Source organism: Stegostoma tigrinum, chromosome 42, assembly GCF_030684315.1.
Source record: "Stegostoma tigrinum isolate sSteTig4 chromosome 42, sSteTig4.hap1, whole genome shotgun sequence".
NCBI lineage: Eukaryota > Metazoa > Chordata > Chondrichthyes > Orectolobiformes > Stegostomatidae > Stegostoma > Stegostoma tigrinum.
The window spans coordinates 10,699,367-10,726,753 of NC_081395.1; the positions used below are offsets into that span (position 1 = coordinate 10,699,367).

General features: G+C 51.0%; 1 protein-coding gene across 2 annotated transcripts in view; it reads left to right on the plus strand.

The window, feature by feature from the left end:
• The window catches only part of LOC125449256 (neurexin-2-like), a 1,112,849-nt gene that overhangs the window by 1,061,361 nt on the left and 24,101 nt on the right, over positions 1 to 27,387 (plus strand). For both annotated transcript variants that reach the window (XM_059641436.1, XM_059641437.1), the window contains one exon: positions 1,912 to 2,234. In XM_059641436.1, the coding sequence (XP_059497419.1) occupies positions 1,912 to 2,234 (323 nt within the window). The remainder of the gene's footprint in view (positions 1 to 1,911; positions 2,235 to 27,387) is intronic.

Sequence of the window (27,387 nt, forward strand, 5' to 3'; positions counted from 1 at the left end):
AAGGACCGGAAGAACTGCGGATGCTGAGAATCAGAAACTGAAACAGAAGTTGCTGGAAAAGCTCAGCGGCCGCTGTGAAGGGAAAATCCGAGTTTAGGGTCCGGTGACCCTTCCTCAGAGGGATCACATCCTGGTGATACTGTACCCACTCCCAGCACAATCATGCCCTTCCTATAGTGGGGCTCACCAACGCACTGTCCAACTCCAACATGACCTCCGTGCTCTAATAATCTTCACCACGACTGATGAAGGCGACGTTCCTTCTTAATTACACTATTCCTGCTGTCTTCTGGGATCTGTTCTCGAACACCTCACGATCACTCTGCTCCTCTGGGCTGCCCTGTGTCCTGCCATTCGTTGAGTAACACCGCGGTCCCGAGCCCTTTAACCTTTCCCAAATGTTTTTTTTTTGTTGGCAATGAGCAGAGTTCCGAGTGTGGTGCGAAAAGCAGCCAATGACAAATTCCCTGGACAACTCCGAGTTCGAATCACCACCCCCCACCCCCACCCCCCACACATGGCAGCTTTGAATTCGCTTCATAAACCTGGGATCAACAACTTAGCCTCATGGCAGCCATCGATTGTTGGATAAACTAAGAACACAGCCTGCTTCACTGAGGGCCCCTTAGGGACGGAACACTCGCCATCTCCCTGTTTCGGCGCAACATCGAGGGCCGAAGGGCCTGTACTGCGTGCTGCTGCTCTATGTTCTATCTTTACCAGGTCTCAGCCTACACGTGACTCCAGACCCGGCACAGTAAAGTTCTTCACTGCCCCCTGGAGTGAACCAGTGAGCTGCCTGGTTGTGTCAGACATTGAAGCTGGGAGCTGCAGGTAGACAGGGCGGTGAGGAAGGTGTTTGGGACACTCGCCTTTATTGGTCAGTGCATTGAGTGTAGGAGTCGGGAGGGTCATGTTGCGGCTGTACAGGGCATTGGTTAGGGTCACTTTTGGAATACTGTGTTCAATCCTGGTCTCCGTGCTACCATGTTGAGAGGGTGGAGGGGCTCCCAACTCTCTGGAGAGGGGCTTGAGCCCATGGGCTTCCGGCTCAGGAGTTGAGTTTCCTGTTGGTTGCTTCAGGGACTGACAGAAGACCGGGTGGGTGGGGGGGGCAGCATGGTCGGGCCGAATGGCAGCGCAGGGGGTTCAAAGTGGCATTCAATATACTGTGTGGCTACAATTAAGTCCTGCATTTGGGTAGTGGCCTGAATATGGTAACAGATCAATTAAGAAGCACAGTGTGTGTCCTCCCCTGGCCTACATCAGGGGATAGTAGAGGGCAGGCACAGGTGGAGAGGGTGAGGCAAGGAACCACGCAGCTAAAGGCCCAGTCGCCCCAAAGGCAAAGTGACGGACGCAAAGGAATGTCATGTTGCTGAAGCCATTTGAGTGCAGGAGGCCATTCAGCCCATCAAATCACTGAATCATTACAGCACAGTAGGGGGCCATTTAGCCCATCGAACCACCGAATTCGTCACAGCGCAACAAGAGGCTGTTCAACCCATCGAATCACTAAATTGTCAGGGTGCAGTAGGAGGCCATTCAGCCCGTCAAATCGCGGAATTGTTAGGGTGCAGAAGAAAGCTGTTCGGCCCATTGTCCTCATGCTGGCTCCTCAAACGAACAGCCTCACGCGCCCAGGGGCCCATTGATGAAGGGGAGGAGCCTTTTCCGCAGAGTGGAGTGATGCGGGAAACAGGAACGCTGGCTGATTTTCCCCTGCGGTTCTGCCGGGAGAGGAGGCCGGTAAGGTTGGCGATTTAGCCGGGTCGCCCACACTCGGCACGGGGTGGGGGGGGGGGGCGGTGTGAGTTGGGAGTTGACTGTGCGTCCTATCGTGTACATGTACACGTCCGCGGCTGGTCACCGGCGTGCCACACATCACCGCTCTCCCCGTTATCGTTGCAGGTCGCCAGCTGACCATCTTCAACAGCCAGGCTTCCATCCAGATCGGGGGCAAGGCGCAAGGCCGCCCCTTCCAGGGGCAGGTGGCTGGCCTCTACTACAATGGCCTGAAAGTGCTGACCCTCGCCGCCGAGAGCGACCCCAATGTCAAGGTCGAGGGCAACCTGCGGCTGGTGGGGGAGGTGCCCTCGGTGATGACCACCGAGACCACGGCCACCACGCTCCTGGCAGACATGTCCACCACCATCATGGAGACCACCACTACCATGGCGACCACCACTACACGACGAGGGAGGTCTCCCACCATGAATGACAGGATAACCCAGGTAGGCCCGGTGGGGCAGGGGAGGGGTGGTGGAACGTTTTGACGAGGATGTGGCCCAGAGCCCTCCCCATGTCCCACTCCGTTTTCAGATGGAACTCTGGGATAGCGGATGGCCCTATGGGCGTGGGGAGGTGTGGAGGGGATTGGAGGGTAGGCTGGGCGTACATTCGCCCCCAGGGTGAGGGGATGGCCTAGTGCTATTGTCGCTAGGCTGGTTAAATTCAGGTAAAGTCGTAGAGACCTGGGGTTCAAGTCCCACCATGCCAGATGGCCTAGTGGTATTATCACTAGCCTATTAATCTGGAAAATTCCACCCGTGCTCATGGGACCTGGTGAAACTTGAATTGGGTTTTTAGCAGAAATTCTGGAATTAAGAATCTACTGAATATCGTTGTGATTGTCAGAAAAATAGCCCCATCTTGTTCACTAATGCCTGACAGGGAAGGAAATCTGCCATCCTCACCTGGTCTGGGCCTACTTGGGACTCCAGGCCCACGGCAATGTGGTTGACTCTGAAAATGGCTTTGCAGGCCATCGGTACAAAGACTCAAAGAAGAATTGAAACCAGAAGGACCACCTGGCATTGACTTAGGCACCAGAAAACACAAAAAGCAGAAACAACCCTATCAGAGAAACAGAAAATAGACGCAGGAGTTAGGCCATTCAGCCCTTCGAGCCTGCACCACCATTCAATATGACCGTGGCTGATAATGCAATGTCAGTACCCCATTCCCACTTCCCATATTCCTTGATCCCTTTAGCTGTAAGGGACACATCCAGTTCCCTCCGAGCTGGCCCCAACAGCTTCCTGTGGCAGAGAATTCCGCAGGTTCACTGCTCTCTGAGTGAAGAAATTCTTGCCCATCTCAGTCCTGAATGGCTTACTCCTTATTCTTAGACTGTGACCCCTTGTTCTGGATTTCCCCAGCATCAGGGACGTTCTTCCCACAGTTAACCTGTCCAGTCCCATCAGGGTTTTATATGTTTCTATGAGATTCCCCTCGTTCATTCTCCTAAATCCCAGCAAATATAAGCCCAGTCGATCCAGACTTTCCTCACACATCAGTCCTGCTGCCCTGGGAAACTGTCAACCCTGCAAAGTCGTAATCACCGGGGGGTAGTGCCAACATTGGGAGAACTGTCCAACAGACTCGTCAAGCAACAGCCTGGCATCACCACACGCACAGAATCATACCTTATGGACAATGTCCCAGACACCACATCACCGTCCCTGGATATGCCCTGTCCCACTGGGCAGGACACATCTATCAGAGGTGGCGGCACAGTGATATACAGCCAGGAGGGCTGGGAGTCCTCAACGTTGACTCCAGACCCTATGGCTTCAGGTTGCCAACCTCCTGGTTGCCTTCCCTCAGCTGATGAATCAGTGCTCCTCCATGTAGAACCGCACTTGGAGGAAGGATGGCGAGGGCACAAAATGTACTCTGGATGGGGGATTTCAATATCCACCATGAAGAGTGGCTCGGCAGGAGGACCACTGATCGAGCTGGTAGGGTCCTAGAGGTGCTGTAATTTGGAAAGGCAAACCAGGGCAGGACTTACACACTTAATGGTGAGGTCCTGGGGAGTGTTGCTGAACAAAGAGACCTCGGAGGGCAGGTTCATAGCTCCTTGAAAGGGGAGTTGCAGGTAGACAGGGCGGTGAGGAAGGTGTTTGGGACGCTGGCCTTTATTGGGCAGTGCATTGAGTGTAGGAGGACAACAAACATAGGGGACCACAGCGGGTCAGACAGCATCCATGGAGAGAGAGCAAGCTAACATTCCCAGTCTAAATAGCTTCAGCTCTGATGACGTTGTCTAGACTTGAAGCGTCTGCTTGCTCTCTCTCCATGGATTCTGTCTGACCCGCTGTGGTCCCCTATGTTTGTAGTTTTCTGTACAGATTCCAACACCTGCGGTAATTTGTTCTTTCCATAAGGATAAGAGTTGGGAGGGTCATGTTGTGGCTGTACAAGGCATTGGTTCGGCCCCTTATGGAATATCGTGTTCAATTCCGGTCTCTGTGCTGTCGGATGTCGTTAATTTTGAAAGAGTTCAGAAAAGATTTACAGGGATGTTGCCGGGTTCGGAGGGTTTGAGCTACAGGGAGAGGCTGAATAGACTGGGGCTATTTTCCCCGGAGCGCCGGAGGCTGAGAGGGTGACCTTATAGAGGGTTATCAAATCATGAGGGGCATGGATAGGGTGAATAGAGGAGGCCTTTTTCCCAGGGTAGGGGGAGTCCAAAACTAGAGGGGCACAGGTTTAAGGTGAGAGGGGAAAGATTTAAAAGGGACCTGAGGGGCAACTTTTTCATACAGAGGGTGGTATGTGTGTGGAATGAGCTGCCAAAGGATGTGGTGGGGGCTGGTACAGTTACAGCATTTAAAAGGCAACTGGGTGGGTGCATGGGTAGGAAGGGTTTGGAGGGATATGGGACAAACGCTGGCAGATGGGACTGGATTAATTTAGGATATCTGGTCGACTTTCGACAAGTTAGACTGAAGAATCTGTTTCCATGCTGTACAGCTCTGTGACTCTATGACGTAGCTGCTAGACTGGGTCTACGGCAGGTGGTGAGGGAACCAACAGGAGGGAAAAGCATACTTGACCTCAGCCTCACTAATCTGCCAGCTGCAGTTGCATCTGTCCGTGACAGCATCAGTAAGAGTGACTATCGCACAGTCCTTGTTGGGACGAAGTCCTCCCTTCACATTAAGAATAACCTCCATCGTGCTGTGTGGCACTGTCACCATGCTCAATGAGACAGACTTCACACAGATCTAGCAACTCAAGACTGGGCATCCATGAGACACTGTGGGCCATCAACAGCAGCAGAATTGTACTCCAGCACAATCTGTAACCTCATGGCCCGGCATAAACCCCACTCAATCATTACCATCAGGCCAGGGGATCAACCCTGGTTCAATGGAGAGTGCAGGAAGGCATGCCAGGAGTAGCACTAGGCATACCTGAATATGAGGTATTAACCTGGTGAAGCCACCAAGCAGGGCTACTTGCACACCAAACAGCAAAACAGCAAAACAGCAAGTGATAGACAGAGCGAAGCGATCCCACAACCAATGGATCAGATCTCAGCTCTGCAGTCCTGCCACACCCAGTGGTGAATTAAACAACTCACTGGGGAGCAGGCTCTGCAAATATCCCCATCCTCTATGATGGAAGAGCCCAGCACATCAGCGCAGCAGATAAGGCTGAAGTGCTCACAGCAATCTTCAGCCCGAAGTGCCGAGTGGATGATCCATCTCGGCCTCCTCCAGTGGTCCCCACCATCACAGATACCAGTCTTCAGCCAATTCAGTTCACTCCACGTGATATTGACAAACGGTTGGAGACACTGGGTACGGCAAAGGCTATGGGCCCTGACACCGTTCCGGCAATAGGACCGAAGGCTTGTGCTCCAGAACTTGCCGCTCCCCTACCCAACCTGTTCCCGTACAGTTACAACACTGGGATCGACCCAGCAACGTGGACAATTATCCAGGTATTCCCTTTATATAGAAAGCAGGACAAACCCAATCCGGCCGGTTACTGCCCCATCAGTCTCCTCTCGACCATCAGTAACGTGAGGGAAGGTGTCAGTGACAGGGAAATCGAGCAGCACCTGCTCAGTGACGCCCAGTTTGGGTTCCCCAGGGCCACTCAGCTCCTGACCTCATTACAGCCTCGGCTCAAACATGGGCAAAAAAGCTGAATTCAAAAGAGGGGAGAGTGACAGCCCTTAACATCGAGGCTGCATTCGACCGAGTGTGGCATCGAGGAGCCCTGGCAAAACTGGAATCAGTGGGTATCAGGGGGCAAACTCTCCGGCGGCTGGAGTTATACCTGACACATAGGAAGATGGTTCTGGGTGTGGGAGGTCAGTCATCCCAGCTCCGGGACATCTCTGCAGGAGTCCCTCAGGATAGTGTCCTCAGCCCAACCATCTTCAGCGGCTTCATCAATGACCATCCTCCATGATAATGTCAGAATTGGGGATGTTCACTGACGATCGCTCAATGTTCAGCACCATTCGTGACTCCTCAGATACTGGAACAGTCCGTGTTCACATGCAACAAGATCTGGATAATATCTAGGCTTGGGCTGACAAGTGGGAAGTAACATTGATGCCTCACAAACACCAGGCAATGACCATCTCCAATAAGAAACAATCTAACCACTGCCCCTTAACATTCAATGGTGTTACCAGCACTGAATCCCCCCACTGTCAACATCCTGGGGGTTACCTCCCGAAAGGCATTGAGAGTCAACCTACAGCCCGCAGACTGCAGGGTTTCAAGAAGGCAGCTCACCACCACAATGGGGCTATTAGGGATGGAGCACTAAATGCTGGTCCTAGCCAGCGACTCCCAAATCCCTCGAGTGAATTAACAAACAAAGAATGAGAGGCAATCTTATTGAAGTATCAAAACTCCTAGAGGGACAGGGAAAAATGCAGGAAGGATGTTCCTCCTCTCCCTGGCTCCTGGTTTGGGGACGGACTATGATGGTCACAAGATTCTGAATAATGGGCCCACCATTTTGGACTGGGATAAAGAGGAATTCCTTCATTCAGAGAGATGTGAAACTTCAGAATTCTCTACCTCAGAGCTCAACGGGGGCTTGGCCAATGAGATAGATCGTCAACAGAGGTCAATAATTTTTGAGACATCAAGGTCAGGAAGGCACTAAGCGTGGGGAGGTGAGGTTAATGTAGTTGAGCAGCCACGATATAGTTGGATGGAAGAGCAGGATAAATCATGACTCGTCACTGCTGTCTAAAGAGAGTGGATCTATGGTATTTTACCATCGAGCCTGGTATCGCATTACTTCCTTAAGTACACGTGGAGAGTCCTTGACACTGATCCAGCTCTCTCAGATCCCGCTCTCAGAGTGGGCAGAACCTCTGACACTCCTGTTTATACCTGTCAGCCAGGGCTCCCTCATCAGTGCAGACTAACAGCCCCAATCAGGGAACTTGCATTCTGTGAGGTCCACCCGGCTGACCTCGTTACAATCGCTAGTTCTATCTTGATGGGGCGAACGGCCTCCTTCTCTGGCATTGGAAATCCTCTGACATGAAGATAGAGAGGAGCAGAACAGGCTCAAATGCGGCCTACTCCCACTTCTAGAGGTTACTGACCCGCATTGCTGTGGAAAAGTTTGATCCATATGCCACATTGCCCGAGAGCGACTAATTGGGGAGCACGGGGATGAAATTTATCGAAACGTCAGGTAGTGTGCTGGGTGAGGTTTTATTTTTATTTTTGGAAAGAACGGGAGGGTGATGGCCTCATGGTATTATCGCTGGAGTGTAATCTGGAAACCCAGATAACATTCTGGGGACCAGAGTTCGAACCCTGTCACGGCAAATGGTGGAACTTGAATTCAATAAGTATCTGGAATTAAGAGTCAAATCCTGATCATGAGTCGATTGTTGGGGGAAAACCCATCTGGTTCACTAATGCCCTTTAGGGAAGGAAACTGCCATCTTTATCTGGTCTGGGCCTACATGTGACTCCAGACCCACAGCAATGTGGTTGACTCTTAACTACAGTTAGGAATGGGCAATAAATGCACCCTAGTTAGCAATGCCCTTATCCAGGAATGAATAAAGGGGAAAGAAAAATGTTTTAAGCTAAGATGTGGTTTGTAATGTTTTGTGACTGGTTGTACAAATGAATATTTCGCTCCATGAGAATTCTGGCCAGCTCCCAGCTCCCGTCTCCTCACTGACTGAGAGGCGAGCTAGACTTCAAACAAATCTTGACAGAAAGGCTTCAGATTTAACTTTGGCTGTGCCTGACAATTCTCAGGGATTAAAGCGTGCTGTCCTGCAGGGGGTGGTTAGAAATAAGAGCTCGAAGGAGCGAGCTTGCACCCCAGTGTGACGGGAAAAGTAATCAGAATCAAGCAAATGGTGTTTTGTTATCCCGCGGGGCGGGCAAATAATGAGCTGTTTGAGCTGTTTGGAAGCATTCGCTGCTGTAGGCTTCAGATGAGGCCTAGGCCTCAGGAGAGACGGAAGCCTCTGTACAGGCAAGGGAAGATCAGAGTTGGTGAGGGGGTGAGGTGGGGGGGCGGTGTGCTCAGTGTCGGGTGTCTCTCAATCCCAGCTGATCGCTTCCCTGTCAGTGGCAGGCTGGTGGGGAGGTGGGGTGCAGGTGGAAAGTCTAGGGGAGGCCTAACAGGCTGTAGTGTGAAGTTTGAAAATTAAATCACGGTTGGGGTGGGGACCACTAATGAGCAAATTTGACTGACAATGGGGGCCATGGGCGAAAGTGAAAATGGCACGTCGTCTCCCAGGACCTCCGACGGTTTTAATTCATTTCAGCCAACCCAGAAGTCAATATTCAAATAGATTCACTAAAGAATGTAACAGGGAGCTGCGGTGCACCTTCTACCATGGTCTACACTCCCAGATTTTTTGCGTCATTGCGAGAAACACATCCTGACCAGGCCCCATCGCAGAGCGCTGGACCCCGATCCATACAGTGCAGAAGAGGCCGTCCAGCCAGTCCAGTCTACGCCAACCCTCTGAAGACTATGCCAGCCTCCCCCCAGCTCCCAGGCCCACCCACCAATCCTGTAATTCCAGATTTCCCACAGCCAATCCACCCTAACCTGCACATCCCTGGACACTATGGGACAATTTAACACGGCCAATCCACCCTAACCCGCACATCCCTGCGCACTATGGGACAATTTAGCACGGCCAATCCACCCTAATCCGCACATCCCTGGGCACTATGGGGCAATTTAGCACGGCCAATCCACCCTAACCTGCACATCCCTGGGCACGATGGGTCAATTTAGCACGGCCAACCCACCCTAACCTGCACATCCCTGGACACTATGGGGCAATTTAGCACGGCCAACCCACCCTAACCTGCACATCCCTGGACACTATGGGGCAATTTAGCATGACCAAGCCACGCTAACCTGCATATTTTGCACTGTGGGAGGAAATCAGAGCACCGTGTAGATGCGGGGACAACGTGCAAACCCCACACTGACAGTGCCTGACATGGAATCGAACCTGGGACCTTGGTATTGTGAGGCAGTAGTGCCAACCACTAATGTCCAGGGGGACATGACTGAAAGCTTGTCTCTGGGTAGTGCACACAATCTGTGGAGGCTCAGATATTTTCCTGTTTGGAGATGTTGTATGCAGCAGGTGGGTCTTGAAACTGGGCCTCCTGGCACAGAGGTTTGAACACTACCACCAGAGCCCTTCAGAGGGACCTGTTGGTATCAGACCCAGCTTCCCGAAATGTTTTTGTAGTGGATGTGGGAATGGCTGGCGAGGCCTCGTGGTTCTTCCCCCTTGAACACAGTGTTGGGCACGAGAGCCAGTGAGGGTTAATAACTTTGCTTCATGTGCCAACCTGTTGTAGAAAGACAGGGCATCCTCTGCCACTCGTGTCCAGACAGGCCCAAAGCAACATAAAGGCAAAGGACGGACTGATGGCAGGAAACAAACTCAAATAGCTCTCACTCGATGCCACGCACTGCCAGAGGTGGCAAATGCCGTAAGCGGAGGAAAAACCGTCGCGGGGGTGCAGAACACAGGCTGTTGAGGGCATGAAACCAGCAGGAGAGGCAGGTTTGGGGCAGGCGGGAATTGATCAAGAGGCCAGGACTTGGTGTGGGAGGACGGAGCAACATGGAGATTCCAGGGTGAGTTGTTGGAGTCCAGGAGATGACGGACACGGTGGCGGGGAGAGTTGAGAAGACCTAGGAGTAGGCCATTCAGCCCAACAAGCCATTCGATGAGATTGGGATAATCTTCAACTCCACTGTCCTGCCTTTCCCCCATAGTCCTCAATTGCCATCACTGATTAAGAATCTGCCTATTTGGAAAGGCAGATCAGGGCAGGACGTATACACTTAATGGTAGAGCCCTGGGGAGTGTTGCCAAACAAAGAGATCGAGGGGTGCAGTTTCTTGAAGGTGGCGTTGCAGGTAGACAGGGCGGTGAGGAAGGTGTTTGGGACACTGGCCTTTATTGGTCAGTGCGTTGAGAGTAGGAGTTGGGAGGGTCATGTTGAGGCTGTACAGGGCATTGGTAAGGGCCACTTTGGAATACTGCGTTCAATCCTGGTCTCCCTGCTGTAGGGAGGATGTTGTGAAACTTGAAAGGGTTCAGAAAAAATTTACAGGAATGTTGCCAGGGTTGGAAGGTTTGAGCTACAGGGAGAGGCTGGGGCTATTTTCCCTGGAGTGTCGGAGGCTGAGGGGGTGACCTTATAGGGGTTTATAAAACCATGAGGGGCATGGATAGGGTGAGTAGACAAGGTCTTTTCTCTGGGGTAGGGGAGTCCAAAACTAGAGGGACATAGGTTTAAGGTGAGAGGGGGAAAGATTTAAAAGGGACCCGAGGGGCAACTTTTTCACACAGAGGGTGGTACGTGTATGGAAGGAGCTGCCAGAGGAAGTGGTGGGGGCTGGTACAGTTACAGCATTTAAAAGGCACCTGGATGGGGACATGGATAGGAAGGGATTAGAGGGATATGGGCCAAATGCTGGAAAATGGGACCAGATTAGTTTAGGATATCTGGTCAGGACACAGATGGGTTGGACCAAAGGGTGTATTTCCTTGCTGTACAATCTGTGACTCTATCTCAGCCTCGAATCTATTTCATGACCCGGACTCGACAGTCCTTTGTGGTTAAGAATTGCACAGATTTACTTCCTTCTGAGAGAAGAAATTCGTCCACATCTCTGTCTTGAGCGCATGTGAAAGGAGCTGAGAATGAGGGTGAATAGTTTAAACCCATCGGGCTGGGAGCAGGGGCTGAACATAAGGCTGGCCAAGTGGGTTAACAGGGATAAATGTGGGGTTACACAGACCGTGTGGGTCAGAGGGTCAGTGAGACTTGATGGGCTGAATGGCCTCTTTCTGCACCAAAGGGATTAAATGATTCCAACAGGTTGAATGAATCTTGAACAGGATAACCTCTGGTCATTTCTTGAGTTAATGGTACGTGTTGGCTCTCTGTCGTGATCAACCAATAGGCTTTTAACCTCAATGTTTCAAAGGGGTGGCCGCGAGTGTAGATAAGGGTAATGCTTGTGATGTAGTCTATTTGGACTTCAGCAAGGCTTTTGAACAGGTTTGCAACTGATAGCGAAGGTAAGATCCCATGGGATCCAAGGAAATTTGGTAAACTGGATCTGCGATTGGCCGAGTGGCAGTGAGCAGAGGGTGATGGTTGAGGGAGGTTTCTCCGAGAGGAAGCCTGTGTCCAGTGGGATCCCACAGGAGACAGTGTTGGTGCTCTTGCTGTTTGTGGTTCAAGTACATGATTGTGGCTTGTGGTTGAGATTTGAGGATGGTTGATCAGGAAGTTTGCAGATGATTTGAAAACAGGTGGCGTGGTAAAGAGTGAGAAGGATAGGGTTAGATTCCAGGAGGATATGGATGGGGACCACAGCTTGGTTTGGCAACTGCTGTTCCTGGGACTGTGAGAAACTACAGAGAGCTGTGAGCACGGCCCAGAACATCGCACAAACCAACCTCCCATCCATCGACACCATCTACACTTGCCCCGCCTCAGAAAGGCAGCGAGCATCATCACAGACCCCTGCCACCCCAGATATAATCTCTTCCAACCTCTTCCAGCAGGCGGAAGGGACACGACATGGGTCAAACAGCCCATTCCCACGCTGTACTGATCTAAAAGTTTGAAAAAGTGAACCTGCAGATTCATGAACAACTGCTTCCTCTCTTTTGAACAGACCTTGCAAATGTTAATTCACATTTCTCTCTTTGCATGTTCTCTGTGGCTGTAATAATGTATTCTGAACTTGCTCTGCTACCCTGGTACACTTTACAGAGGACGAGCAGCCGAAATAGCATGTGAAACAAAACTTTCCACTGTATTCTGGTACACGCGACAAAAATGAACCAATCAGTCGTTCAGTGCTGAGGTGGCGCCGCACTGTCGGAGGGTCAGTGCTGAGGGAGTGGGCACTGTCAAAGGGTCAGTGCTGAGGGAGCAGGCACTGTCAAAGGGTCAGTGCTGAGGGAGTGGGCACTGTTGGAGGGTCAGTGCTGAGGGAGCGCCACAGTGTCCAAGGGTCAGTGCTGAGGGAGCGGGCACTGTTGAAGGGTCAGTGCTGAGGGAGCGCCACAGTGTCCAAGGGTCAGTGCTGAGGGAGCGGGCACTGTTGGAGTGTCAGTGCTGAGGGACTGGGAACTGTCAGAGGGTCAGTGCTGAGGGAGTGGGCACTGTCGGAGGGTGAGTGCTGAGGGAGTGGGCACTGTCAAAGGGTCAGTGCTGAGGGAGTGGGCACTGTTGGAGGGTCAGTGCTGAGGGAGCGCCACAGTGTCCAAGGGTCAGTGCTGAGGGAGCGGGCACTGTTGGAGTGTCAGTGCTGAGGGACTGGGAACTGTCAGAGGGTCAGTGCTGAGGGAGCGGGCACTGTTGGAGTGTCAGTGCTGAGGGACTGGGAACTGTCAGAGGGTCAGTGCTGAGGGAGTGGGCACTGTCGGAGGGTGAGTGCTGAGGGAGTGGGCACTGTCAAAGGGTCAGTGCTGAGGGAGTGGGCACTGTTGGAGGGTCAGTGCTGAGGGAGCGCCACAGTGTCCAAGGGTCAGTGCTGAGGGAGCGGGCACTGTTGGAGTGTCAGTGCTGAGGGACTGGGAACTGTCAGAGGGTCAGTGCTGAGGGAGTGGGCACTGTCGGAGGGTCAGTGCTGAGGGAGTGGGCACTGTCAAAGGGTCAGTGCTGAGGGAGTGGGCACTGTTGGAGGGTCAGTGCTGAGGGAGCGCCACAGTGTCCAAGGGTCAGTGCTGAGGGAGCGGGCACTGTTGGAGGGTCAGTGCTGAGGGAGTGGGCACTGTCAGAGGGTCAGTGGTGAAGGAGTGGACACTGTCGGTGAGTCAGTGCTGAGGGAGTGGGAACTGTCAGAGGGTCAGCGCTGAGGGAGTGGGCACTGTCGGAGGGTCAGTGCTGAAGGAGTGGGCACTGTCGGACGGTCAGTGCTGAGGGAGTGGGCACTGTCGGAGGGTCAGTGCTGAGGGAGTGGGCACTGTCGGAGGGTCAGTGCTGAGGGACTGGGCACTGTTGGAGGGTCAGTGCTGAAGGAGTGGACACTGTCGGAGGGTCAGTGCAATGCTAGCCGCTTTGGCTATTTTCTAACCTGTTCTTTGAGAGATGTTGTGACCTAAATGGGTCTTGAACACGGACTTACCGGCCCAGAAGTCGGGACACTGCCACTGCGTCACAGGAGCGTTTGGAGGCTGGCTGAAGCCCTTACACTCGTCTCTGGAGTCTGCTCAACAAACCATTGTGCCAGGATGTTTCCTCCTCCCCTCCTGTGTCCGCGTGCCAGCCCAACTCTCAGCTTGCATCAACAGGGGACCATGGCTATCTTTGATGTGCTCACCAGGGACATCCCTTTCATCTTGGTCGGAAATCAGTTTGAAAAGACTGCGCCCAGTCTCAGACTATCATTCCTTTCCCAGTTTCAATCACACGCTCTCAGTGTGCTATTTGCATTACAAAGAAAGTCTGGGGGTTGGGACTCACTTCTTTGTTTTATTTCTTGCTGTCGTGTGTTTGATTTTTTTTCCCTTTATCTAATCTATATTTCCCCTTACTTAACCCATTCAGGGATGTTATTACACATCTCTGGAGCAAGTAGGGTTTGAACTTGTGTCTTTTCAGTTCACAAGTGGGGACATTCCCACTGCACTACAAGATAGCGTTCCCTTTTATCATTTCCTCAGACCTGGCGGTGGTGTCTCAGTCTGATGGGACTGGCGAAGAAATTGTAATTGAGTATTAATGGAGGAGTTAGTGAGAATGTGGACAGCAAGGAAGGTCATCCCAGTGCACAAAAGGGCATCGACCAGATGGGCCAAGAAGTGGCAGACGGAATTTAGTTTAAATAAATGTGAGGTTAGTGGTAGGGTCCTCGGGAGTGTCGCTGAAGAAAGAGACCTTCAGGGGCAAGGCAGCTTCATAGTTCCTTGAAAGTGGAGTCACAGGTAGACAGGGCAGCGTTTGATATGCTTGTATTTATTGGTCAGTGCATTGAGTACAGGAGTTGGGAGGGTCATGTCGCAGCTGCACAGGACATTGGTGAGGGTCACTTTTGGAATACTGTGTTCAATCCTGGTCTCCCTGTTACAGGACGGTGGCTGAGGGTTGACCTTACAGAGGTTTACAAAATCAGGAGGGGCATTGTCGGGTGAATAGTCAGGGTCTTTTTCTCAGGGTGGGGATGCCCGAAACCAGAGCACGTAGGTTTAAGGTGAAAGCGGAAAGATTTAAAAGGGACCTAAGGGTCTGTTTCCACGCTGTACAGCTCTATGGCTCTATAACTGGACTGGGAACATATAATTAGGGACAGGTAATCGGTCAGCCTGGAATAAAATTTTGCCCAAGATGTCATTTGTCTGTCTGACCAACCCATACTCCCTGGCTTTTAATGCTCCTCCCTGACCCCATTGTTACACGGATACACCCACAAATACACCCAACTTCCTGCAAGAATGTGAACCCCTACTCCTAATTCCTTCGCCTGCGCCACGTCTGCTCCCAAGATGAGGTGCTCCACTCCCAGACACCCCAGATGTTCTTGTTTTTCAAGGACCGCAACTTCCCCCGTTCAGTGGTCGAAAACGGCCTCGACCGCATCTCTCGCATTTCCCACACCTCAGCCCTCACACCCTGTCCCCACAACAACAGACAGAATTCCCCTAGTCCTCATGTGTCACTTCATTAACCTTCGGATTCAATGCATTGTCCTCGGCTACTTCCACCACCTGCAATCCGACCCCACTACAAAGGATACATTCCTCTTCCACCACCACCCCCTCCGCCGCCTTATCTGCCTTCCGGAGGGACCACTCTCTCCGTGACCTCCTTGTCCGCTCCACGCTCCCCTCCAGCCCCACCACACCCAGCAATTTTCCCTGCTACTGCAGGAAGTGCTACGCCTGGCCCTACACCTCCCCCCTCACCCCAATCCCAGGCCCCAAGAAGACTTTCCATATCAAACAGATGTTCACCTGCACATCTGCTAATGTGGTATACTGCATCCACTGTACCCTCTACATCGGGGAGACCAAGCGGAGGCTCGGAGACTGCTTTGCAGAACACCTATGCTCAGTTCGTGACGAACAACAGCACCTCCCAGTCGCAAACCACTTCAACTCCCCCTCCGACTCCCTGGACGATAGCTCCTTCAGTGTCACAATGACACCACCCACAAACTGGAGGAGAAGCACCTCACATTCTGCTTTGGGAGCCTACAGCCCAATGGTCTCAATGTGGACTTTACCAGCTTCAAAATCTCCTCATCGGCCAATCCACCCTAACCTGCACATCCCTGGGCACTACGGGACAATTTAGCACGGCCAATCCACCCTAACCTGCACATCCCTGGGCACTATGGGACAATTTAGCATGGCCAATCCACCCTAACCTGCACATCCCTGGACACTATGGGGCAATTTAGCACGGCCAATCCACCCTAACCTGCACATCCCTGGGCACTATGGGGCAATTTAGCACGGCCAATCCACCCAAAGGTGCACATCCCTGGGCACTATGGGACAATTTAGCACGTCCAATCCACCCAAACCTGCACATCCCTGGACACTATGGGACAACTTAGCACGGCCAATCCACCCTAACCTGCACATCCCTGGGCACTATGGGACAATTTAGCACGGCCAATCCACCCTAACCTGCACATCCCTGGGCACTATGGGACAATTTAGCACGGCCAATCCACCCTAACCTGCACATCCCTGGGCACTATGGGACAATTTAGCATGGCCAATCCACCCTAACCCGCACATCCCTGGGCACTATGGGGCAATTTAGCGCGGCCAGCCCACCCTAACCCGCACATCCCTGGGCACTATGGGGCAATTTAGCGCGGCCAGCCCACCCTAACCCGCACATCCCTGGGCACTATGGGACAATTTAGCACGGCCAATCCACCCTAACCCGCACATCCCTGGGCACTATGGGGCAATTTAGCACGGCCAATCCACCCTAAACCGCACATCCCTGGACACTATGGGACAATTTAGCACGGCCAATCCACACTAACCCGCACATCCCTGGACACTATGGGACAATTTAACACGGCCAATCCACCCTAACCCACACATCCCTGGGCACTATGGGACAATTTAACACGGCCAATCCACCCTAACCCGCACATCCCTGGGCACTATGGGACAATTTAGCACGGCCAATCCACCCTAACCCGCACATCCCTGGGCACTATGGGACAATTTAGCACGGCCAATCCACCCTAACCCGCACACATTTGGGCTGTGGAAAGAAACCGGAGCACCCGGATGAAACCCCACACAGACACGGGGGCGCCCCTTTTGATTGTCATTTGTGGAAATGATTTAGACGAGAATATCGGAGGCAGTTTAGTTTGTAGGATGACACCAAGATCAGCGGTATAACAGACAGTGAAGAAGGTTAACTCAGATTAAAAAGGGGTCTTGATCAATTGACCCAGTGGGGCTGAGGAGCGGCAGAAGGAGTTTAATTTGGATAAATGTGAGGTGTTGCAGTTTGTTAAACCAAACCAGAGCAGGATTTGTACAATTCACAGGAGGGCATTGGGTAGTGTTGTCGAACAGAGGGACCTAGGGGCTCAGGAACATAATTCTTTGTAGTTTGCATCAATGCAGAATGCTTAAGAAGGTGTTTAGCACGCTTGCTGTCATTGCTTACACCTTTGAGTGAAGGAGCTGAGACGTCATGTTGAGGTTGTACAGGACGTTGGTGAGGCCTCTTCTGGAGAACTGTGTCCAGTTCTGGCCGTCCTTAAGCTGGCGAGGGTTCACAAAAGATTTACAAGGATGTTGTCAGGAACGGAGGGTTTGAGTTATGAGGAGAGGCTGGAAAGGCCGGGACTTCTTTCATTAGATTGTAAGAGGTTGAGGGGTGAACTTATAGAGGTTTATAAATCGTGAGGGACATGGATAGGGTGAATAGTCAAGGACTTTCTCCCAGAATAGGGGAGCCCAAAATTGGAGGGCATAGGTTGAAGAGCAGAAATGAAAGATTAAACAGGATCTGAGAGGGCAAGTTGATCACACAAAAGGTGACATGTGAGGATGTGGTTGAAGCTGGTACAATGACAACATTTAAAAGGCATCTGGATGGGAACATGAATATGAAGGGTTTAGAGGGATATGGGCCAAATACTGGCAAATGGGACCAGTTAAATTTAGGTTATCTGATTGGCCTGGATGGGTTGGGCTGAAGGTCTGTTTCTGTGCTGTACATCTTAATGACTTTATTCCAAGAGAAGACATTCCTCCTCATCTCAGTCCCAAAAGGTCTCCCCCTTATCCTGAGATAGATTTGACCCTGCACATGGGGTTCTGGAGAGGTGAGAGAAGCTTTCCTGCATCTCCTCTATCGAGACCTGAACAGAGTTTGGAAGTTTGAATGAGATCTAAACTCTCGAGACCACAGGCCCAGTCAGAATGATCTCTCCCCATAGGATGGAGAGAAGGAGAGAGGCATCCCAAAGCTTGGGCCTCTCCACTCATGGCCACCAACGGTGGAGCGATGGGAACCAGGGTTTTACAGGTCATCGGGAGGAGACGTAGTTGGCGAGACCAGAGATCACAGAAGGAGCTTGGATGGTGATAGGGAACCAGAGGAAACCATGGACAATGATCAGAAATGAAAGCAAGAATTTTAAATTCGAGGTGCTCCTGCACTGGGAGCCAGTGTGTAGGTCAGCAAGCAGGAGGAGTGATATTGCAAGTAAACACAGAACTCTGAATGTCCTTCAGATGACAGAGCGTGCAAGCTGAACAGCGCATAGATGGACTGGGGGCCTGTCCAGAGACAGGGACAATAGCTTCAGCAGTCAATAAGCTGAGGCTGGAGACAATGTCACCCTATCCAACTGACCCATTCCTCAGACAGCAGAAGCACCAAGGCACACAGGGAGAAATTCAACTCCGTGGGCATCACAAGTGAGCAGGAAGATGGCTATCTCTGTCACACTGTCAACACAACATCTGGGTCACTCCCTGTGCAGGAAGAGTTCGGTGAACTTACGTAAGATCCTGATCAGATCTCAACTAGAGTATTGTCTCCTGTTGTGGATGCCACATTACAGAAAAGGTGTGTATGCGTTGGAGAGACAGAGAGAAACAGAGAGAGGGAGAGAGGGTGCAGAAGTGATTTATAAGAACAGTTCCAGGGATGAGAAACTTCAGCGATGAAGATAGACTGAAGAAGTTGGGGACTGTTCTCCCTTGGAGAGGAGAAGGCCGGGAGAGGGAGATCTGAGAGAGGTTTTCAAAATCCCGGAGTGGGGGCTGGATAGAGCAGATAGGGAGGGGGTGTAGATGCTAGAGGGAGTTACAGAGATAGGGAAGGAGTGTAGGGGATGGAGGAGGTTACAGAGATAGGGAGGGGGTGTAGGGGCTGGAGGAGGCTACAGAGATAGGGAGGGGGTGTAGGTGCTAGAGGGCATTACAGAGATAGGGAAGGGGTGTAGGGGATGGAGGAGATTACAGAGATAGGGAGGGGCTGTAAGGGCTGGAGGAGGTTACAGAGATAGGGAGAGGGTGTAGGGACTGGTGGGGGTTACAGAGATAGAGATGGGTGTTTGGCTGGAAGAATTTACAGGGATTGGGAGGGGTGTAGAGACTAGAGAAGGTTACAAATTTCAGTAAGGAATCCATGGATATATCTTGTTTGCAAAGATTAGAATCAAATGTTCCCAAACTTTCTGCCATTGTTTTTAAAGTGATTTGGGAAAATTGAAGGAGACATTGAATCCCCGGGGTGTGTGACCGGGGCCGGTAAACACTTGAGCCTCTAATTACCTCATTATGCCTTTTTGAATTCACACAATTTACACAGAGCAGATGCAGTAGCGTTAGAGAGATGAGCTATAAGGCTGATGAAGTGTTTCTTTCTGAAAGGTTAGTGTTGTGAAATCCCGCCTCGTTTGCATTGCTGGGTGCTGTGTTAAACGGTGAGGCATTTTGTGTCAAAGCTAAGTGGGTGAATCAGTTTCAGAGCAGACTTGATATTGCATGTGTTAATTAAAACCAATCTGTCCCTCGAGGTGTCCAGCTCTCTGTAAACCTTACCCCGTACTAACCTGCTGTCCCAGGTCCATCACCAAACCAAACTCCATTCTCTGGTCACCACCCACTCTCCCATTTGCCCGTGCATCCTAAACTCCATCAGTTCCCTGTCCGGCCAATTCTCACCCTTGTTTTTCAAATCACTCCATCAACCCGTTCCCCACATCCCCCATCTCTGATCTCCAACATTAATTGGCTGAGGAGCGGCAGATGGAGTTTAATTTGGATAAGTGTGAGGTGTTTCATTTTGGTAAAACAAATAAGGGCAGAATTTGTACAATTAATGCTAGGGCTTTGTTGTTGTAGAACAGAGAGACTGAGGGTATATAATTCTTTGAAGTTTGTGTCACAGGTAGACGGGGTGGGTGGGGGGTTAAGAAGGTGTTTAGCACGCTGCCCTTCATTGCCCAGGTCTTTGAGTTCAGGAGCTGGGATGTTATGTTGAGGTTGTACAGGACATTGGTGAGTTCTGGAGTTCTTTTTTCCGTTCATTTGTAGGATGTGGGTGTGGCTGCCTGGGTCAGCATTTCTTGCCCATCCCTAGTTGCCCCTTGAGTAGGTGGTGGTGAGCTGCCTTCCTGAACCACTGCAGTCCTCCTGCTATGGGTTGACCCACAATGCTATTACGGAGGGAATTCTAGGATTTTGACCCAGCAACAGGATGGGGAGTGGCTCGGAGGGGAACGTGCAGGGGGGGGCGTTCCCATGTACTTGCTGCCCCTTGTCCTTCTGGATGGAAGTGGTGGTGGGTTTGGAAGGTGCTGTCTAAGGGGCCTCGATGAGTTGCTGCAGGGTGTCCTGTAGATGGTACACACTGCTGCGACTGAGCGTCGGTGGGTGGAGGGAGTGGGATGTTTGTGGATGTGGGGCCAATCAAAGCGGGGGCTGCTTTGTCCTGGATGGCGTCGAGCTTCTTGAATGTTGTTGGGGCTGCCCCCATCCAGGGGCAAGTGGGAGGTGTTCCCTCACACTCCTGACTTGTACCTTGTCGATGGTGGGATGGGCTTTGGGGGGAATCAGGAGGGGAGTTACTCGCTGCAGGATACCCAGCCTCTGAGCTGAACTTGTAGCCGCTGTGTTTATGTGGTGAGTCCAGTTGAGTTTCTGGTCAATGGTAACCCTCAGGATGTTGATAGTGGGGGGGGGGTGTTCAGTGATGGTAACACTGTTGAATGTCAAGGGGCACGGGTTAGATTGTCTCTTGTTGGAGATGGTCAGAGCCTGGTATTTGTGTGGCGCGAATGTCACTTGCCACTTGTCAGCCCAAGCCTGGATACTGTCCAGATCTTGTTGCATGTGAACACGGACTGTTCCAGTATCTGAGGAGTCACGAATGGTGCTGAGCATTGGGCGATCGTCAGTGAACATCCCCAATTCTGACATTATCATGGAGGATGGTCATTGATGAAGCCGCTGAAGATGGTTGGGTCGATGACACTACCCTGAGGGACTCCTGCAGAGATGTCCTGGAGCTGGGATGACTGACCTCCCACACCCACGACCATCTTCCTATGTGTCAGATATAACTCCAGCCACCGGAGAGTTTGCCCCCTGATACCCACTGATTCCAGTTTTGCCAGGGCTCCTTGATGCCACACTCGGTCGAATGCAGCCTCGATGTTAAGGGCTGTCACTCTCCCCTCTTTTGAATTCAGCTCTTTTGCCCATGTTTGAGCCGAGGCTGTAATGAGGTCAGGAGCTGAGTGGCCCTGGGGAACCCAAACTGGGCGTCACTGAGCAGGTTATTGCTGAGCAGGGGCTGCTCGATAGCCCTGTTAGTGACACCTCCTATCACTGGAGTACTGTGTGTAGTCCTGGTTGCCCTGTTATAGGAAGGATATTGTTAAACTAGAGAGGGTTCAATAAGTTTTACCAGAATGTTGTCAGGGCAGGAGGGTTTGAGTTATTAAAAAGACTGGATAGGCTGGAACTTGTTTCACTGCTACGTAGGTGTTTGAGGGGTGACCTTATTTTGAGGTTTATGAGGCGGTATAGATAAGGTCAATGACAGGGGTCTTTTCCCTAGGGTGGGGGATTTCAAAATGAGGTGGCATGTTTTTAAAGCGAGAGAAAAAAGATTTTAAAAAGGACACAAGGGGCAACTTTCTAAAAAAAACAGAGAGTGGTTTGTGTGCGGAATGAGCTTCCAGAGGAAGTGATGGATGTGGGTACAGTTACAGTGTTTAAAAGGCATTTGGATCCGTACATGAACAGGGAAAGGTTTGGAGGGATATGGGTCAGGAACAGGGAGGTGGGACTGGTTTCGTTTGTGAACATGGTTGGCATGGACTGGTTGGACCGAAGGGTCTGTCTCCATGCCATATTACTCTACAATTCTGCCACTCCACATGGGCAGGACAAACGAGGCAAGGCAATACAAGATGTACAGTAGGACCCTGGGAAGCACAGAGGACCTTGGTGTGTACATTAGTCACTTAAGGTATCAGGACAGCTGGATAAAGTGGTTAAGAAGGCTCACGGATTACCTGCCTTTATTAGACAACCCATTTTCCCAGGAAAAAAAAATACCCAAAAGGAATGAGAATGCTACAAATCAGAAACAAAAACCGGAAATTGTCGGAAATATTCAGCAGGTCTGGCAGCATCTGTGGAGAGGAATCAGGGTTAACTTTTCAAGTCCAGTGACGCTGCTTCAGAACTTCACAGGATGTTGAGATAACAAAGTGTGGAGCTGGATGAACACAGCAGGCCAAGCAGCATCTTAGGAGCACAAAAGCTGACGTTTTGGGCCTAGACCCTTCATCCTGAACGTCAGCTTTTGTGCTCCTAAGATCCTGCTTGGCCTGCTGAGTTCATCCATCTTCACACTTTGTTATCTCGGATTCTCCAGCATCTGCAGTTCCCATTATCTCTTCCCAGGGTGTTGCCTGAGCTGGAGAGTTTCGGTGATGGAGACAGACTGGGGCTGTTTTCCTCACAGGCAGATGTGATTGAGAGGGGATGGAGATGTATAAAATGATGAGGGCATCGATAACGTTGACAGGAAGGATCTTCTCCCCCTTGGTGGAGAGATCAATGACTGATTTAAGGAAAGGGGCAGGAGGTTTTAGAGGGGATGCGAGGGAAAATGTTTTCACCCAGAGAGTGGTGGGAATCTGGAACTCACTGCCTGGGAGGGTGGGAGAGGCAGAAACCCCTCGTCACATTGAAGCAGGATTTAGGGCGATGGGCCAAGTGCTGGGCAATGGGATTAGAGTAGGGTTGGTATCGACTGGCACAGACCCAATGGGCTGAAGGCTAGAACTAGGAGTCACTGAAAAATCAGGGGTCACCCATTTGAAACAGAGATGACGTTAATGTAATTCTTTTTCACCCAGGGTCCTGAGTATTTGGAACTCTCTTTTTTCAAAAGGCAGTGGATGAGATTCTAAGAATATTTTTAAGACAAGGTTAGATAGATTCTTAATAAGCAAGGGTGGGGGTGAGGATAAAACATGATCATGGGTGAATTGTTATCAGGGATAGGCAGGACTGTGGGCTAACCAGATCAGTCATGGTCTTATTGAATGGTGGGGTGCTCACTTCCACATATTTCAACTCCGTCTTGCTCCCTCCATACTCATTCTCCAAAACACCATCCAGGACAAAGCAGCCCCCTGCTTTGATTGGCCCCACATCCACAAACACCCCACTCCCTCCACCCACCGACGCTCAGTCGCAGCAGTGTGTACCATCTACAAGACGCCCTGCAGCAACTCACCGAGGCCCCTTAGACAGCACCTTCCAAACCCACCACCACTTCCATCCAGAAGGACAAGGGGCAGCAGGTACATGGGAACACCACCCCCTGCACGTTCCCCTCCAAGCCACTCCCCATCCCGACTGGGAAATATATCGGCCATTCCTTCAGTGTCGCTGGGTCAGAATCCTGGAATTCCCTCCCTAAGGGGCATCGTGGGTCTAACTACATCACTTAGAACCCTTTTTCAAATGTTGTAACTGTACCCACCACCTCTGGGACTGCAGCAGTTCAACAAGGTGACCCACTACCACGTTCTCAAGGGGTAAATCGACGTGGGCAATAAATGCCGGGCCCAGCCAGCGATGCCCACATGCCTTCAGTGATGAAATTGACCCGTGTACTGGGTGGCTGCCAGAAAGGAAATAGAACCAGTGAATAAACCAGTCATACTTGGAAATGAACACACCGGAACACCAGTTTGACGCGTACAGGGCAAGTCAGACCAGTAGGTGACATTTGCCAAGATAACTGTCCATTTCGGAGTGAGTGAGCAATTCCTGGGAGAGTCACTGAATTAAGCTGGATGTAAGCCAAGTGAGACCCAAAAGGGCTAATCAATTGAGAAGCGGTGAAGTGAGGCTGGATAAACTCGGGGTGTTTTCTAAGGAGCAGAGAAGGTTGAAGGCGCAGTGGGGGGGGGGGGGGGGGGGGTACCTGATGGATGTGTATTTAGATCGGAGGGGGGGGCACATGGACAGGGTGGATAGGAAGTAGCTGTTCCCCTTAGTCACACGAAGGCATCATTTTAAGGTGAAAGGTAGTAGGTTTGGAGGGGATTTTAGGAAATTCATTTGAAGGTGGTGAGAATCTGGATGGACTGGCTAGGAGGGGTCGTCATGGAATCATACAGCGTGGAAACAGACGCTTCAGTCCAACCATGAAAAAGCATGAGGGGCATGGATAGGGTGAATAGACAAGGTCTTTTCCCCAGGGTAGGGGGAGTCCAAAACTAGAGGGGCATAGGTTTAAGGTGAGGGGGGGAAAGATTTAAAAGGGACCTGAGGGGCAACTTTTTCACACAGAGGGTGGTGCGTGTATGGAACGAGCTGCCAGAGGAAGTGGTGGAGGCTGGTACAATGACAACATTTAAAAGACATCTGGATGGGGACATGAACAGGAAGGATTTAGAGGGATATGGACCAAATGCTGGCAAATGGGATTGGATTAATTTAGGATATCGGGTTGGCATGGATGGCTTGGATCAAAGGGTCTGTTTCTGTACTGTACATCTCTATGACTGTATGACTCTAGTCCAAACTGATCATGTTCCCAAACTAAACTAGTCTCACCTGCCAGCATTTGGCCCATATCCCACCAACATTTCTTAATCAGGTACTCATCCAAATGAATAAGTTTTGATCATTCTAACTGTGCCTGCATCTACCACTTTCTCTGGAAGTTCATTCCACACATGAACCAACCTCTGTGTGAACAATTTGCCCCATCATGTACTTTCCAAATCCTTTTCTCCTCAACTTAAAACTATGCCCCCAGGTTTTGAGCTCTCCCGCCTTAGGGAAAGATCCTGGCTAATCACTTCATCTATGCTTCTTGCAATTTTACGGACCTCTATAAGCATTATTTTTTAATTCATTCACGGGATGAGGCATCGCTGGCTAGGACAGCATTTATTGCCCATCTCTAATTGCCCAGAGGGCAATTAAGAGTCAACCACATTGCTGTGGGCCTGGAGTCACATGTAGGCCCCGACCAGGTAGGGATGGCAGTTTCCTTCCCTATAGGGGCGTGAGTGAACCAGATGGATTTTTTTCCCCAACAACTGACAACGGTCGTGTGACTCTTAATTCCAGATATTTATTGAATCCAAATTCCACCTTCCGCTGTGGTGGGATTTGAACCCGAGTCCCCAGAACGTTATCGGGGTCTCTGGATTGACAGGCCAGCGATAATACAACTAGGCCACTGCCTCTCCTCAACCCCTACACTCTAGTGAAATGAAAACCTCTGTCTATTTTTGGTTGAGGCAGGAAACCTCACAACCTCGAAAAAAACGCTTGCAGTATCATAATATTCAAGGCTGTGGCAGAGCATAGGTAGCACTTTAGTTTTGGCATTACAGTCTCATAAAGAGACCCTACAGTGTGGAAGCAGGCCATTCAGCTCACCAAGGCTACACTGCACCTCCAAAGAGGGTCTCACCCTATCCCTGTAACTCCACATTTCCCACAGCAAACCCTTCTAACTTGCACATGGCAGTAATTTAGCATGGCCTAGTGTGCACGTCCTTAGTTGACTGTGGAGCGCACAGCGGAAGCACATGCAGACACAGCGTAAATGTGGCAACGTGGAACTTGGGTCCACGGTGCTGTGAGATAGCCAACCACTGAGCCACCGCGCCACCCTCAAACCTGAAAGGCTGAAGGGCCCCTCCTGTGCTCTGAGATTCGCAGAGATGGGTCTCAGGGAATCAATCATTCAAGGGTGCCAGGAGAGGTGAAGCATGGAAGTTTCAGATAGAATGGCATCCAGTGGGTAGAGTGATTAAAATTGGGGGGGGGGGGCACGGTGGCGTGGTGTGGATGGTCAAGGGGCTGGAATTGGTGGAAGGCGGGTGGATTTCGGAGGGCTGCGCATGGGGTCGGGGGCGCGGTGCAGGGTGTGAGGGGTTAGGAAATAAAGACGCAGTTTTGCGCATGCACGGTGCCGCTTTACTGGGAGCTGACGCAGATCGGATCACGGACAAAGGCGGACAAAACCCTGGCTAAGGATTTTGGCTTCAAGCTGATGGTGTCCTCATTGTGATGACACCTTTCCACCTTGGGATACCAGACGAGGATACAACATAAGCCCCTGTGCCCTGCCAAATGTTAACAGTGGCCGGCTGGACTGAGGTAACCGCTTGTGGAATACCGCACCTTGTCAAGAAATTGGCTGCTGGGGCCAATCACAGGGTGGGTGCGTATCTTACTGCAAGTGCTTAGGGCCTTGGTGAGACCACATTGGGTGTATTTCACACAGTTTCAGTCCCCTCGCCCAAGGAAGGGTATATGTGCCTGAGAGACATTGCGTCAAAGATTCACGAGATTGAATCCTGAGATGAGAGGACGTCAATCTCACAACTCAGGGAAAAATAAACAGCACAACCTTCCTGGAATGGCGGGACTATCATATGTTGAAAGATTGGAGCGACTGGGCTTGTATACACTTGAGTTTAGAAGGATGAGAGGGGATCTGATTGAGACAGAAAAGATTATTAAGGGATTGGACACTCTGGAGGCAGGAAATATGTTTCCGCTGATGGGTGAGTCCAGAACCAGAGGACACAGTTTAAAAATAAGGGGTAGGCCATTTAGAACAGAGTTGAGGAAAAACGTCTTCACCCAGAGACTGGTGGATACACGGAATCCTCTGCCCCAGAAGGCCGGGGAGGCCAACTCTCTGGATGCTTTCAAGAAAGAGATGGATAGAGCTCTTAAAGATAGTGGAATCAAGGGTTATGGGGATAAGGCAGGAAGAGGACACTGATTGTGGATGATCAGCCATGATCATAATGAATGGTGGTGCTGCTGGCTCGAAGGGCCAAATGGCCTACTCCTGCACCTATTGTCTATTGTCTATTGAAACTGGTCCAAACTCACCTTCGTGTGCAGACCAGCATTCTCTTCTCTCCAAACTTTGACGACTTTATTCTCTTCTCTGGAGGAGAAACAGGATAGAGGTTCAAGAGAATGAAAGGTGACTGTATTAATATCCTCACAGTTAAGAGGCTTCACTTCCCGGGTTGGAGGGCCTAGAAGCTACCGGGTCTGGGGTGTCACACTCTCAGGGTGAGGGGTCAGCCATTTTGGACTGAGATGAGGAGAAACATCTTACCTGAAAGGGCAATGACGTTCCCTGCTGCCCAAAGGATTATGGATGTGCCATGATTGCATATATTTAAGACCAACTGCGCTTTGGTCTTTAAGGGAATCAAGGGAAATGGCAGGGAGAAAGTGTTAAAAATTCATTCAGAGAATAATGGCGTCGCTGACTTGGCCAGCCATTTATTGTCCCACCCCTAATTGCCCAGGGGGCAGTTCAGAGTCAACCACATTGCTGTGGGTCTGGAGTCACATGTAGACCCAGACCAGGTGAGGATGGCAATTTCCTTCCCAAAAGGACAAATGAGTTTTTCCTGACAATCGACATTGGATTCATGGTCATTACTTGTATTCTTAATCGAATTCAAATTCCACTGTCTGCCATGGCAGGATTTCAACCCAGGTCTCCAGAGCGTTGCCTGGGTCTCTGGATTAACAATCCAGGGATAATACCACTAGGC